General features: G+C 64.9%; 2 protein-coding genes across 2 annotated transcripts; both read left to right on the top strand.

Annotated features, from left to right (window-relative positions):
* Positions 1–4953: 4953 nt before the first annotated feature.
* Positions 4954–5649, top strand: EMIHUDRAFT_43331 (hypothetical protein; the record flags this gene model as incomplete). Its single annotated transcript, XM_005790349.1, has 1 exon — positions 4954–5649. A coding segment is annotated over one exon (696 nt), but the record flags the coding sequence as incomplete, so codon positions are not given.
* Positions 5650–9614: 3965 nt separating this feature from the next.
* EMIHUDRAFT_361914 (hypothetical protein) lies at positions 9615–10945 on the top strand. The gene is made up of 4 exons (XM_005790348.1): positions 9615–9638; positions 9880–9985; positions 10353–10517; positions 10645–10945. The coding sequence occupies exons 3-4, from the start codon at positions 10353–10355 to the stop codon at positions 10912–10914; spliced, it is 435 nt and encodes a 144-aa protein (XP_005790405.1). The 5' UTR covers positions 9615–9638; positions 9880–9985; the 3' UTR covers positions 10915–10945.
* Positions 10946–12048: the final 1103 nt, after the last annotated feature.

The raw sequence follows: 12048 nt of genomic DNA, 5'->3' as shown, positions 1-12048 counted from the left end.
GCCCACCGACAATTTCTTTGGCGGTTGACGCCCGACGCGGTCTCGGTAGCTTTGTAGCACAAAAGTAGTAGACATCATGGGTCGAGGGTAGCCGAGCCTTTTGGTTGCGCTCAGCCGTGCGACAAAGGTGCTTGGCGTCCTTGCCATACGCATCATGCGGCCCCTTGAAATGGTGCGAGGCGGCAAAGCGGTGCACGAGCTGTACGCCGTGCATCTGCGAGGGGAACTGAGCGATGCGAACAAAATTCCTCCGCCCTTTGTACTGGCTACGGCAGCCGTCAGAGAAGACATAGACGCGAGTGAGATTGAGCTTCTCACGGTAGTATGTGACGATGTCATCGAGTGCCTGATTATGGAAGAGTGAGGAGCCCTTTGCCTCGGAAAAAATACGCCACACGTCGGTCGTAACTTCGCGCTTGCCGTTGACGATACGGGGGGAGTGCGTGACTACGAAAACGTCCATATTGCTGCGCCCTGGGTGCTCACATGTGCGCGTGGAGTGCGCCTTATGCTCGTACTGCGCGGAGAAATCTGTCGAGATGCACATTTCAGTCTCGCCAAAGGTAGCGTAGGTCAAATGGCGTGCGTGCGTGTTCCATCGATCGGTCCAGTCGTGTGGAGACCAGTCGGCAAACAGCTTTCCCAGCCGCTCCATCAGCTGCTTGCGAGTCCCCTTCACGGTCACAAGCTCGTCTTGAAAGGAGCGGCCGTCCGGGTCGAGACGCGGCTGATACTCCTTCCATTCGGCGTCACAATCGTTGCTGTACTCGATCGGGCAAGCGGGCATCATCACGTCATAGCCACATTTGGTGCAGTTGCCGCAAACGTCGCCACCATCTTCGTCGTCGCTCTCGTCACCCGAGCAAAGGTCAGGGATGGCCTCGGACGGCAGCTCTGCACGGCAGCACTGTCGGCGGTAGAAGTTGACCTCGCCGTCAGTCTGCTTCGGACCGGCCCTAATTGCGAGCTCGGGGAAGCTAGCTTGACCGCAGGGACTGTGCACAAACTGTCGAAACTTCCCGAGGGAGCCCGATGCCTGACGGTAGGCAGAACCCTTGGCGCAGCTACCGCACGGACACGGTGCGGCCCCTTCCTTGTCATTCTCACGGTGCCATTTCGCACGTTGGGCATGCCACCCACGGAGCGTCTCCCGCATGAGAGTACACGTCGGGCAGGCACATTCCTGAAAGTCGCTCTTTTTGATGCAGAAGCATTTGGACTGTAGAAAGATGTCCTTTTTGAACGCCAAGGCCCCGGGCGTGGCCAGGTACTGCTGGTAGTCGACACTTTTGAAGAAATCTTCCGCAATCTGCTCGTCGGTGTCGTACTGAACGTGGCGCCAATGCTCGCGGTAGAACGGCTGGCCTGTTGATGCATTCACCTCGCGGTTGCGCACTTTATTTCCGACGTTCGTGTCGAGCCGCGTTGCTTTGTGCCAATAGTCAACGCAGACACGCCGGCCAAGGCCCCGAAAATCTTTGCGTTGCTTGCGCGAGATTTTATTCGCGCTAGAGAAGGCGCCGACCGACCCGTCATTCTGCAGATTGCGTCGCTGAGCACTATCGACCTGACTCCATTGAATCCCGAGCAACTCCCCGATGCACCTCATGAGGTGATCGTTGGTGGCATCATCCGGCACAAGAGCGGCGACAATGGTCTGAAAGCTCTGATGGTCTTCGAGGGAGCGTGTACCATGGGTCGGCGTGAGCTGTTTGAGTACACCTTTTGCGTGAGCAAGCATCTTCGCCGACGCCTCCGTCAATTTCTGAACTCGATCGGCGTGTCTTCCCGACTCCCCGAATAGCCGCTGGACTGCAGGACGCACTGTGAGCTGAGCTGATAGCAGCCTCGTTCGGCCAACCCGACCGCCACCACAGGCAAAGAGCTCCTGTTCGAGATGTCCTAAAAGCCGGTCGACCTGCCGATCGGTCAATCCGATGTCCGTTGCATTCTTTGGCACCGAAGCCGCGAGGTCATCATGCAACCCTGGATCCCTTGCGGACTCCGCAGAGCCAAGGCTCTGGAGCAGCTTGGCACCACTCGCACGCAAGCGAGGTCCGACATGCTCAGTCAAATCCTTCCATCGAGCAGACACGCTGTCCCTCTCAGCCGCCAGTTCCTCCTTCTCAGCCTCGAGTCTCTGCTTCTCGCTCTGTGCCCGCGAAAAATTGCCGCGAGCACTCAGCCAGTTCGTACCGCCGAGCTGCTGCTTCAGTTTGTCGGCTAAACTCTTTGCCGCGGCCAAAGATGCCTGCAACTCGCACACGACTTGCTCGCAATCACTGAGCTCGGCCGTCAATGAAGTGTTCTCTGCATCCCGACAGGCGCCCTCCTCGAGACGGGTGATCAGATTCTCTACGACAGCGCTCACTTCCAAAGCAGTGCGATTCTCGGATTGAATTTCCTCGACAAGTGCAGCCACTTGATCCGCCGGCATCGGCTCGTCAGGGACGACTTCGCATGTCATCTCGGTCGGACATGCGCCGCCCGCGCATCCGCAGCCGAAGGAGTGAGCAAATGTCATCTGGCTGACGAGGCTGGCAGGGCTGGCAGGTCTGCGCGCGACCGCCGCCGCCGCCGGCGACAGATTACCAGGCCGCACACGCACGCTCTCGCCGCCGCCCTCAAGCTCCACCGCGTACCGCCCGCCCTCAAAGCTCTGAGCCACGCCCCGCTGCCCGTTCAGCTCGGGGCGGGCCGAGAGTCCGCCGAGCACGACCCGCTGGCCGAGCAGCGGCGCGTCTGCAGCTGCCGCTGCCGCCGGCTGGATGGGAGCAGTGACGGCGGAGGCGGCGGGTGAGGCGCTCGAATTTGACGTCGCGTTGGCGCCGCCGACAGCAGTGGTAGTGTCGGAGGGAGCGGCGGGGTTCGGGTCATCGGCAGTGGAGGCGTTCGCCGCCAGTGCCGCCACAGAGGCGACGATGTCGAAGTCCGCGGCGGCAAACCGCTGGTGATGCACCGAGGGAGCACCGGCGGCCGCCAATGTGAGCAGGGTCAGAGAACCTCTGTTGAATGTTGGCGGTGCCGAGGCGGGCCGTCGTGGGATCGTGGCATCGATACGGCCCCTCGCTCCGAGAGAGGTACCACCCGTGAGGCGAGGCGGTGAGATGCTGCGCGACAAAGGAGGAGCGGGGGCGGAGCTTGCAGCGGCCCAAGAGGTGACAAAGGACTGCACCGTCTGAGAGGCGACGTCGCAAGCGGCTATGAAGGCGGCAGCCGGGGCGAAGGCAGTAGAAGAGGCAGCGCCGGCAGGGTCGCCTGCGGGCTCACGCTGGTTGAGGCTAGCGATGGCTTCTGCATATCCCGCTGGCAGCACAGCTCCCGCGAACGGTTCAGGCACTGCAGCAAGTGGCTGGGTTCTTGCCGCCAGCTCCACGAGGCTCGCACCGTCCGCGATTTGAGCCTCTGGGAACAGCGGCGGGCCGATTTTCCCGCCACCCTTGTAAGACCAGCCCCCTTTCGTTTTCTTGACCTTTCCATTGCAAAGATTTTTGACTGCATCTCGCTCCACTGATGGGTCGAGCTGCCTGACCTGACCCCATCGATGATCAATGTCGCCAACGACTGGCACGAGTCCATACTCGTTGTGCTCCAGCCACGACACACTGCCATAGAGCTGCCAGTTGTGTCGACAGTCCGACCCAGTCCGGCCATCCAGCCCAACCGCCTGGATGCCGAGGAGTTGGCGCAGATTCTTTGCGACTGGGTCACCTGGCAGCTCGAGCCGTTTGACCAGCGCCTCGAACGCATCTCTGTCGGGGATGCGGTAGGCGATGCGATCGGGCGAGACAAGGACCTTCATCGTCGCCTGCGCCGGCGTACATTGGCGCTCAGCGGGGCGGCTTTCCGAGCGCATTGCCAGTGCGGCGGCGGCCAGAGGGCTTCTGTGTGCCGACACCGCGGAGCGGGCGCACCGAGGAGAGGCCGAGGGTCAGCACCGCGGCCAGCCACAGCATTGAGGGCGGCAGAGGGCCGCAGCACGCTCGCAGGCAGCCGGCCGCTTCGAGCGGGCGCCCCCAGCTTCGAGCGGGCGCCCCCAGCTTCGAGCGGGCGCCCGGGGCGGGTTCCCCGCTTCGAACGGGCAGATGCGGCCGGGGATTCGCTTTCTGAAATGTCTGCCTCCAAAGGGGAAACGACTAACCTGATCTCAGAATCACTCGGAGTGCTGGGGGGGGCGACAGGAAGGATGTGGCCCTGAGTTATGTGTACGCCGACTCAGGGTGTGTGGCAGCCAGCTGGCTGTGTGTCTTGTGAGCCTGTTTGTGTCTGTGTGTCGCTCGTGCGTGTCGTCATCATCTGTCTAGCGTCCACCCATACCGCGTTGGTGTCCAGTCCGAGCCTGGCTGTTCTTCACCTTTCTACCTACCTACCTAGCTCTTGCGGAGGAGCGCCTTGTCTGTCTGTACCAAATGATCTCGTCAGCGAGAATGATGTGGGTGTGACTACGTGATTAGCTTGACTTCGGTCGGTGTGCGTACTCCTGATGTTTTGTCGTGTTCGTTTTGTCGTTTGTCGCATGCGTCTATGTGGTAAGTGCCGCGCCCGCGCTGCATGTCTGTTCTGGTGTGCGAGCTGTATTTGTCGAATATCTGATGAAGCATCGCTGCGGCAGCACGCACTTGGAGCAGCCCATCATTTTTTCTTTCGGCGATTATACTCCGTCGGGCAGGCCCGGCTAGTTTTTGTCCAGCGCGCACCCGCCGAGCCATGTGGCGCCAGCCGCGCCGAGCCATGTGGCGCCGAGTCGCTGCAGACAGCTGGCTGCAGCCCAGCTTGCGGCCGCTGCAGCCGCGCCGCCTCCTCCGCTGCCTGCGCCGAGCTTCGGGTGCGCGCAGCAGGCTTGCTCTCTCCCTCGCCGGCGGCTTTGCTGCAGCCGCCGCCTCGACGGCATACTCCTCTACAGCAGAGGCGGAGCAAGCGGCAGGCGAACGCCGTGCGTTTGAGTCCGATTGTATCATGGGTGAGGAACTCGGCGCGGGCGCCTTCGGCACAGTCTTCAAGGCGACGCACAAGAAGACGGGCAAGGTGTATGCGGTCAAGGTGATGCGGCGGCGGCGGTCGACGGAGGAGATAGTGCGTCGGGAGGTTGCGATGCTGCAGCGAGTGGGTCTTCATATTGGCGTGGCCGAGCTCGTGGACCACTTCGAGAGCGACGACAACTTCTACCTCGTCATGGAGCTGGTCACGGGAGGCGAGCTCTTCGACGCGCTCATCGACAACGGCGCCTTCTCCGAGCAGCAGGCCGCGGACGTGATCCGGCAGGTGGCGGACGCGGCGGCATTCCTGCACGCGCAGGGGCTGTGTCACGCGGACATCAAGCCGGAGAACCTGCTGCTCACCGAGCGCGGCCCCGGCGGCCTGATCAAGCTCGTCGACTTTGGGCTCGCCACCGAGCTGCGAAGCCCGAAGAGGAGCAAGCCGGGCACCTGGGCGTACTGGCCGCCCGAAGCGTTTGGCGACGGCTCGTCGTGCGGCAAGCCGACTGATATGTGGGCGATCGGGGTCGTCCTCTTCATCCTCCTCTCGGGCTACCACCCGTTTGACCCGAGCGGCAAGGCCGACGATGCGGCGCTGCAGTCGTGCATCCTCAAGGGGGAGCCCGATTGGGACGACCCAGCGTGGGCGCACGACTCGCCGGAGGCGAAAGCGGCATGGAGCACACGTCCGTGAGATTCCCACGACTTTTCCCACAGGAGCGGATCTCTTCCGAGGCGAGGAACCTCATCTCCGCGCTCCTCCGAAGCGACCCGGAGCGGCGGCTATCCATCGAGCAGCTGCTGCAGGAGCCGTGGCTGCGCAGCGGTGGCGCGCGAACCGAGCCGCTCCCGCAGTCGGACGACCGGTTGAGGCGGTTCCGCGAGTCGACGGCGCCGTTGAGGGCGGCCGTCTTTGCCACCATCCTCCAGCAGCACGTGAACGAGCGGCCATTGGCCGACGAGGGCGGCAATGGCGGCGGCAACGGCGGCGGCGGCGACGGACGCGGCGACGGGGGCGGCGACGGGGGCGGCGCCGACTCGCTTGCGGCCAGCAATGGCGCCCGCGCAGGGTACGGGGGCTTTGGACTCCCGTGGGCTCGCGTGAGTAGTTTCCTCGGCGGCGGCGCTGAGCACGCAGGAGGCGGGGGTGGCGACGGGGCTGCTCTGCGGAAGTTTGAGTCGCGGAGGAGCGCGGAGACGCTCGAGGCGCGGCCTTGGCGCCGTGTCTCGGAGCCGTTGCTGAGCCTGTCTGTAGGAGCGGGCGTATGCTGGAGGCGAGCATGCTCGGCGAGGCCTTCAAGGTCTTCGATCCCGACGGCAAGGGCTACATCACGGAGGACGACCTCGGCCGCGTGATGGCGTCGCTCGGCAAGTCGGACGCGTCGGCGCAGGAGCTGCACGAGACGATGGCACAGGCGGCGCGCGCGGACCGCGAGCACAAGCGCGTGCTCTACGGTGATTTCATCGAGCTGATGAGCTCGACGGAGCGGCGCCGCTTCCGGGAGGGCGAGGTCATGTTCCGCCAGGGCGATCCGGCGGACGGATTCTACCTCCTGCTGTCCGGCTCCATCGACGTCATCAAGCAGGAGGAGGAGGGTGGTGGCGGCGGCGGCAAGAGCGGCAGGACGGTCGACACGCTCTTCGCGGGAGAGTACTTTGGCGAGACGGCGCTGCTCTCGCATGCGCCGCGGCAGGCGGCCACAGACCACCCACCCACCCACACAAAACACTCACACCCCTCACCCACGCGCACTGGGCCTTGCTATTCAAGTGCGTGGGGCTCCTAGAGCCGCTGGGGAGAGCCCACCCTTGGGCCCAACGCGAGCGTGTGGAGACGTCGACTTGACCCCAGGCGACCATGCGCTGCCGCGAGCCGGTCGAGGTCCTCCGCCTCTCGCGCGAGGACTTCGAGGCCGGGTTCGTGCAGCAGAGCACGGGCGGCGGCGCGGCGCGGCCGTGCGGGAAGACGGAGGCGATGGCGAGCGCAGAGGCGACTGCGCGGCAGGCGCTCGGCTTCATCCAGATGGTCTCGAGCATGCAGCGCTCCACCCTCCGCCACGGGGAGACCGCCTTTGTCGAGGGCGACGTCGGCGACCGCTTTTTCATCATCGAGGATGGGCACATCACCGTCGAGCGCAACGGCGTCGTCCTCAACAACCTCGAGGCGGGCGGCTGCTTCGGCGAGCTCGCGCTACTCACGGGGGCGCCGCGCAACGCGACTGTCCGGTGCACTTCGGAAAGGTGCCGCTTGCTCTCGATGGGAGTCGCGGACTTTTCGCGCCTCATGCGCCGCTCCGCCGCGGTCCATTCGGACATTGAGACCCTGGCTCGGACGCGAAGTGCCACCCATCCAGCTGCAGGCGATCCTCACGGCACGCAGGGCCACGCTGCCGCAAAGGGGTGATGCTGCGGCCCCAGCATAGAGCCGTAGCGAGATAGAGTAGGCGGCCAGGCTATAGCTCGAAAACCTCACGAACCAGGAGACAGTTTTTGTTTTCGCAAAAAGATTAAGTCCCTTTCCGTGTGGCAAAAAAGCGAAAATTCTTCTTTCCGCCGTCGTGGGCCTCAGGCCGCCGCCTCTACTCGCCACGCACCGCTAGCGCCAATTTCTTCATTTCGCACGCGCCTTAGTGCGGGCCGACCGTTGTTCATGTCGGGCCGTCGTCTGTTCGGCGGCCGCCTGGCACTCGACGTGACGCCGAAGTTGGCGCCGGAACCCAACTCAAAGGGACCTCGCAAAGGCCAGCTTCCTGGCGAGTCGTTCTGCCACATCTGCATAGCAGAGCGGGGGCTGTATGCGTGGCGAGACCAGCGCAAGGTCGAGCCAGGCTTCAACTTTTCGAACATGACAGCCATTGGCTGTGGCGGCTGCGGCAACTGCGACACCTGTGTCCCTGCCCTGGCGTGCAACGGCCAAGTCGCGGCGTTTGTGAAGCCGGGCCGAGACGGGCGTGACCTCTCGCGCGTGATGAAGGGGTTTAACACCGGATTCTACCCGGTCCACCTCGGCTGCTTTGCTCGCCGCTCGCTTGCGGTTGACTACGCGACACGCGAGGCCGAGTGCCAGGTGAGTGGCGTCAAGATTGCAAAGGGCGAACTTCGTCTGCTGGTGGTTGTGCCCAAGTACTTTGGCGAGGCAGATGCGCCCGTGCGGCTGCGCCTGCACGGCGCCCGCGCCTTCCTTCGCGCGCTGTGGAGCGAGCACAAGGGTTTCGACGTGAGCGCTATCCAGGGCGTGGACCACGTTGCCGAGGCACAGCGCGCGTGGGTGCTAGCCGCGCTCCGAGGTGAGGAGGGGCCAGAGCGCCCGCCACCTGCGGCGGCGCCGTCGCAGTACGACTTCAAGGTCGGCTTTGTGCGCAACTGCCCGGGCGGCGGTGCAGAGTGCAAGTCGGCGGGCAGCTGCACGGGCCGGAAACAGAAGCGGCGAGATGGTGCGTCGTCGGCACCAGTGTCAGCGCCCGCGAAGCAAGCGAAGCTAGCTGCTTTCCTCGGCGGCGCGTAGCTCCTTTTCTTTTATAGCACGCACCTGCCCGCACTGCGGTTGCGATTCGTGAATTCTTTCCTCGTGTCGAGTCCACCAGGCGCGCGTCCACGTGTGCCCAATCCCTTCAACTCCCTCCCAACTCCCTCCATGTCGGACGCGTTTTCGGTCTTTGACGACGACTGCGCCGCTGCTCCCGCACCACTTCTGCCGCGCGCCAGCGCGCACCCTCACTTTGCCGATTTGGCGGTCTGGCCGCCTATGGCGGCCTCCTCCACTGCGCCCGAGGAGGGAGCATCATCCTCCGACGACGCGTTGCGTGGCTTTGCCGACGCACACGCCGCCGTCACTGCGAGCGGGCTGCGCAAGAGCCGCAGCCCATACGCAAAGGCCTGCGCCGCCTCGCTCCTGTCTGCGCGAGATGCCTTTGCGAGCGGTGGATGGGCAGCGCCCGAACTGCTCAAGCACGCCCGCGCCGCGCGCGGCTTGTGCGCGGCTACGCTCGAGGAGAGCAACTGGGACCTGCCGTGCTGGCAGGAGGCCAATCTGCTGGCCCTCTGCTTCGAGCTCGCAGCAGTCCTGCCAGCCCATGTCGCCCACGCCGCCACCCACTCCAACGCCGCTGCCAACGCCGCCGCCGCCACCACCACCGCCATCGACGTCTCCGACGCCACCGACGGCGCCGCCGCCATCGGCGAGCTTGCAATTGCGACCTTCAACCTCGCCATCTCCTCCGGATGCCACCAGCAAGGCGCCGGAGCTTGTCCACCTTGGGTTCCACTTGCGCGCTTGATTGTGACTGTTGCTTGAAGGCGCGCCTGCCCCTCCGTGGCTCCCGTGCGTCCGCTCGCTGCTGCAGCGGGCCGAGGCGGCGGTGGGCTCCGCATGGCCACCTGGCGGAGGCGGCGGACTCTGCGGTGGCGGAGGAGGCGGAGGAGACGCGGCGGTGTGGACCATCCCGACAGCGCCGCCCGCCGCGCTGACGCCCGCCATCGACGAGGCGCGCCGACTGCAGACGGTGGCGTCGCGGAGTCTCGGCAACCTCTGGGGGCCTTCTGCGAGCCTTCTCGGACGCCTTCGTGTAGGTCGACTCGGCCAGTCTGACCCTGGCCGACTTCTTCGTCCGCCACTTGCAGAAGGGCGCGCCGCTGCTGCTGCGCGGACACCTCGCCGCCGAGGAGCGCGATGCAGCGAGATGCAGCGAGATGCAGCGAGATGCAGCGAGATGCAGCGAGATGCAGCGAGATGCAGCGAGATGCAGCGAGATGTAGCGAGATGCAGCGAGATGTAGCGAGGTGGAGCGAGATGGAGCGAGATTGCTGCTCGGCCCCTCTGCCGCCGAGGAGTGGGGCGCGCGTGCGCTGCTCTGCCGATTCGAAGCATTACACGGACCGTTGCCGTCTCTGGGCCCTTCGGTAGGAGTGGGGCGCGCTCGCCTACTTCTCCGACTTGCGCGCGCTGCACGCTGACGCGGGCGAGCGGCTCGTCCCGGTCTCGCTGGGCAGCCCACTCGTCGGGCACGGGGGCGCCGCCTTCTCTCCTCTTCTCGCCTCGTCTCGTCCTCCCGCCTGTCCATCCACCCCCTCTCTGCTCTCTGCTCTCTTTCCCTCTCGCTGGCGCCGTCCGCTGGCCGTAGAAGCTGACCAGAGGTGGCGGTGCTTTGGGCACGGCAGGAGTCGTCCACTGGCCGCTGCGCAAGCTCATCGAGGAGCACTTGCTCCCCTCCAACGCGACGCACGGGCTGCCCCGGCCCGAGGGGTGCGCGCTCGACCTCGAGCCGCTCTGCAAGGCGCGACGCCCCTGCGTCGCGTCGCCGCGCCCCTCCACCACCCGCGATCCAGCGCCTCCTCATTTCAGCAAGAGGGGTTGGCGTCGCGCCGCAGGTGGCGTACATGTCGCAGCACCACCTCCTTCACCAGCACCCGGCGCTGCAGCGGCTGCTCGCCGTCCCTCCCCACACGCTGGGCCGGCCCCTCTCCCCGACCAACGTCTGGATCGGCACGCGCGGCACCGTCACGTCGCTGCACTCGGACCCGTCCGACAACCTGCTCTGCCAGGTGGCCTTGCATCACAAAATGCCGCCCTGCCTATCTGGCTGGGACGTGTAGATGCGGGGGAGAGCCCACCCTTGCCCCGCACTCTCGTGTGGGAGAGTGTGCCTCACCCTTGCCTGAAATCCGCCAGGTGGCCGGCTACAAGTACATCCGGCTGTACGGCCTCAGCGAGACGCCCAAGCTGCACGCCACCACGCTGCGCTCAAAAAACACCAACAGCTTTGGCACGTCGCCCGTCCGCGTCGAGGCGGACCCACTGCCGACCGCGCACGCGTCGGCCGCCGACGCCGCCTACGTCGAGACCATCCTCGCGCCAGGCGACATGCTGTTCATCCCCAAGAGCGTCTGGCATTATGTGCGCAGCCTCACCACGAGCGTGAGCGTGAACTACTGGTTCTGAGTGTCGATGGGGTGTGAAAGTCCGTTAAAGCAAAAAAGATGCGGGCGCGGGCCGCGGAGCCGGCGCGCCGCCCGCCCGCGCATCGTCGGCGTGCTCCGGGGGGGCGCGGCGGCCGGCGCGGCCGCAGCGCGCAGCGCCCCCAGCGGTGTGCCCCGGGGCCCCCCCGCGTCCCCGCGGCGGGTGGAGACTCCCCCGCCGGCGGGGCGAGGGGGAGATTGAGTCGAGAGCGACGGAGAGCCCAATGCGTGTGGCACACTGTGCGCAGTCACGGCGGAACCGACAACCGTGAAGCAACCGATAACTCGGTGACCGAGAGAGTCAGACGATAGAGTGCCGTGTGCGGTGTGGGAATATCGAGAAAAGTAGAACGGATAGGGGACCCGACGAGACCTCCCCACAAGCCTCCGGATGGAGAGACAAGTGCCTTCCGGGCTCCCGAATATCTTAACACCTTATTCTCTTGTTTTCGCCGCCGCCAGCAGCGTGTGCAGCTCAGCCGAGACCTCCGCATCGGTGTAGAGGTCAGTTGGGTATGCCTTGAGCTGTCCCTCGATAAATTCGGCCTTGCTGATCAGGCCATCGCCGCCGTCCAGAGCAGGACCGGCGTGCCTACAGGGATGGGCGCGGTGAAGAAAATCTCAACAGAAAGGTCTCCACAGAAAGGTCACGGCCGTGTTGAGTGACGCCGGAATGAGGGTCCATTCCCGCACAGCGGTCAGATGTTTGGCAGTAACGCAGCATCTAGACGGTCCGACCCACTGTCGAGCCAGTCGAACGCGCTGCTGCCGCCGGAATGGTGACCCAGCGCCGCCTTGAGCTCAGCAGGCGTCAGGCTACCCGAGCCGTCTGCGTCTGCCAGCTCAAACAGCTCGCTCAGCACTGCCTCGTGACTATTGGATTCCTGCAGCTCGGGTTCTTCTCCAGCCGGGGTCGGGCATCCGGGGTCTTCTGGTTGTGATTTCGAGCCGCAGCCGCCCATTACGTGCACACACCGCAACACGTGCGGCTCGTCCGTCCCTCCGGCGACGCGGTACGGCTCCGCCGGTCGAGTTTTCTTTTTTTAGGGGTTGCGGTCTACCGGCGCAACTTTTAGGGTCGGACCTTGAGACTGCTTCGGGAATCAGGAATCAGTTC

Source organism: Emiliania huxleyi, assembly GCF_000372725.1.
Source record: "Emiliania huxleyi CCMP1516 chromosome Unknown EMIHUscaffold_120, whole genome shotgun sequence".
NCBI lineage: Eukaryota > Haptophyta > Isochrysidales > Noelaerhabdaceae > Emiliania > Emiliania huxleyi.
Note: the sequence above shows the minus strand (reverse complement) of the source record. Positions and strands in the feature narration are given on the sequence as shown.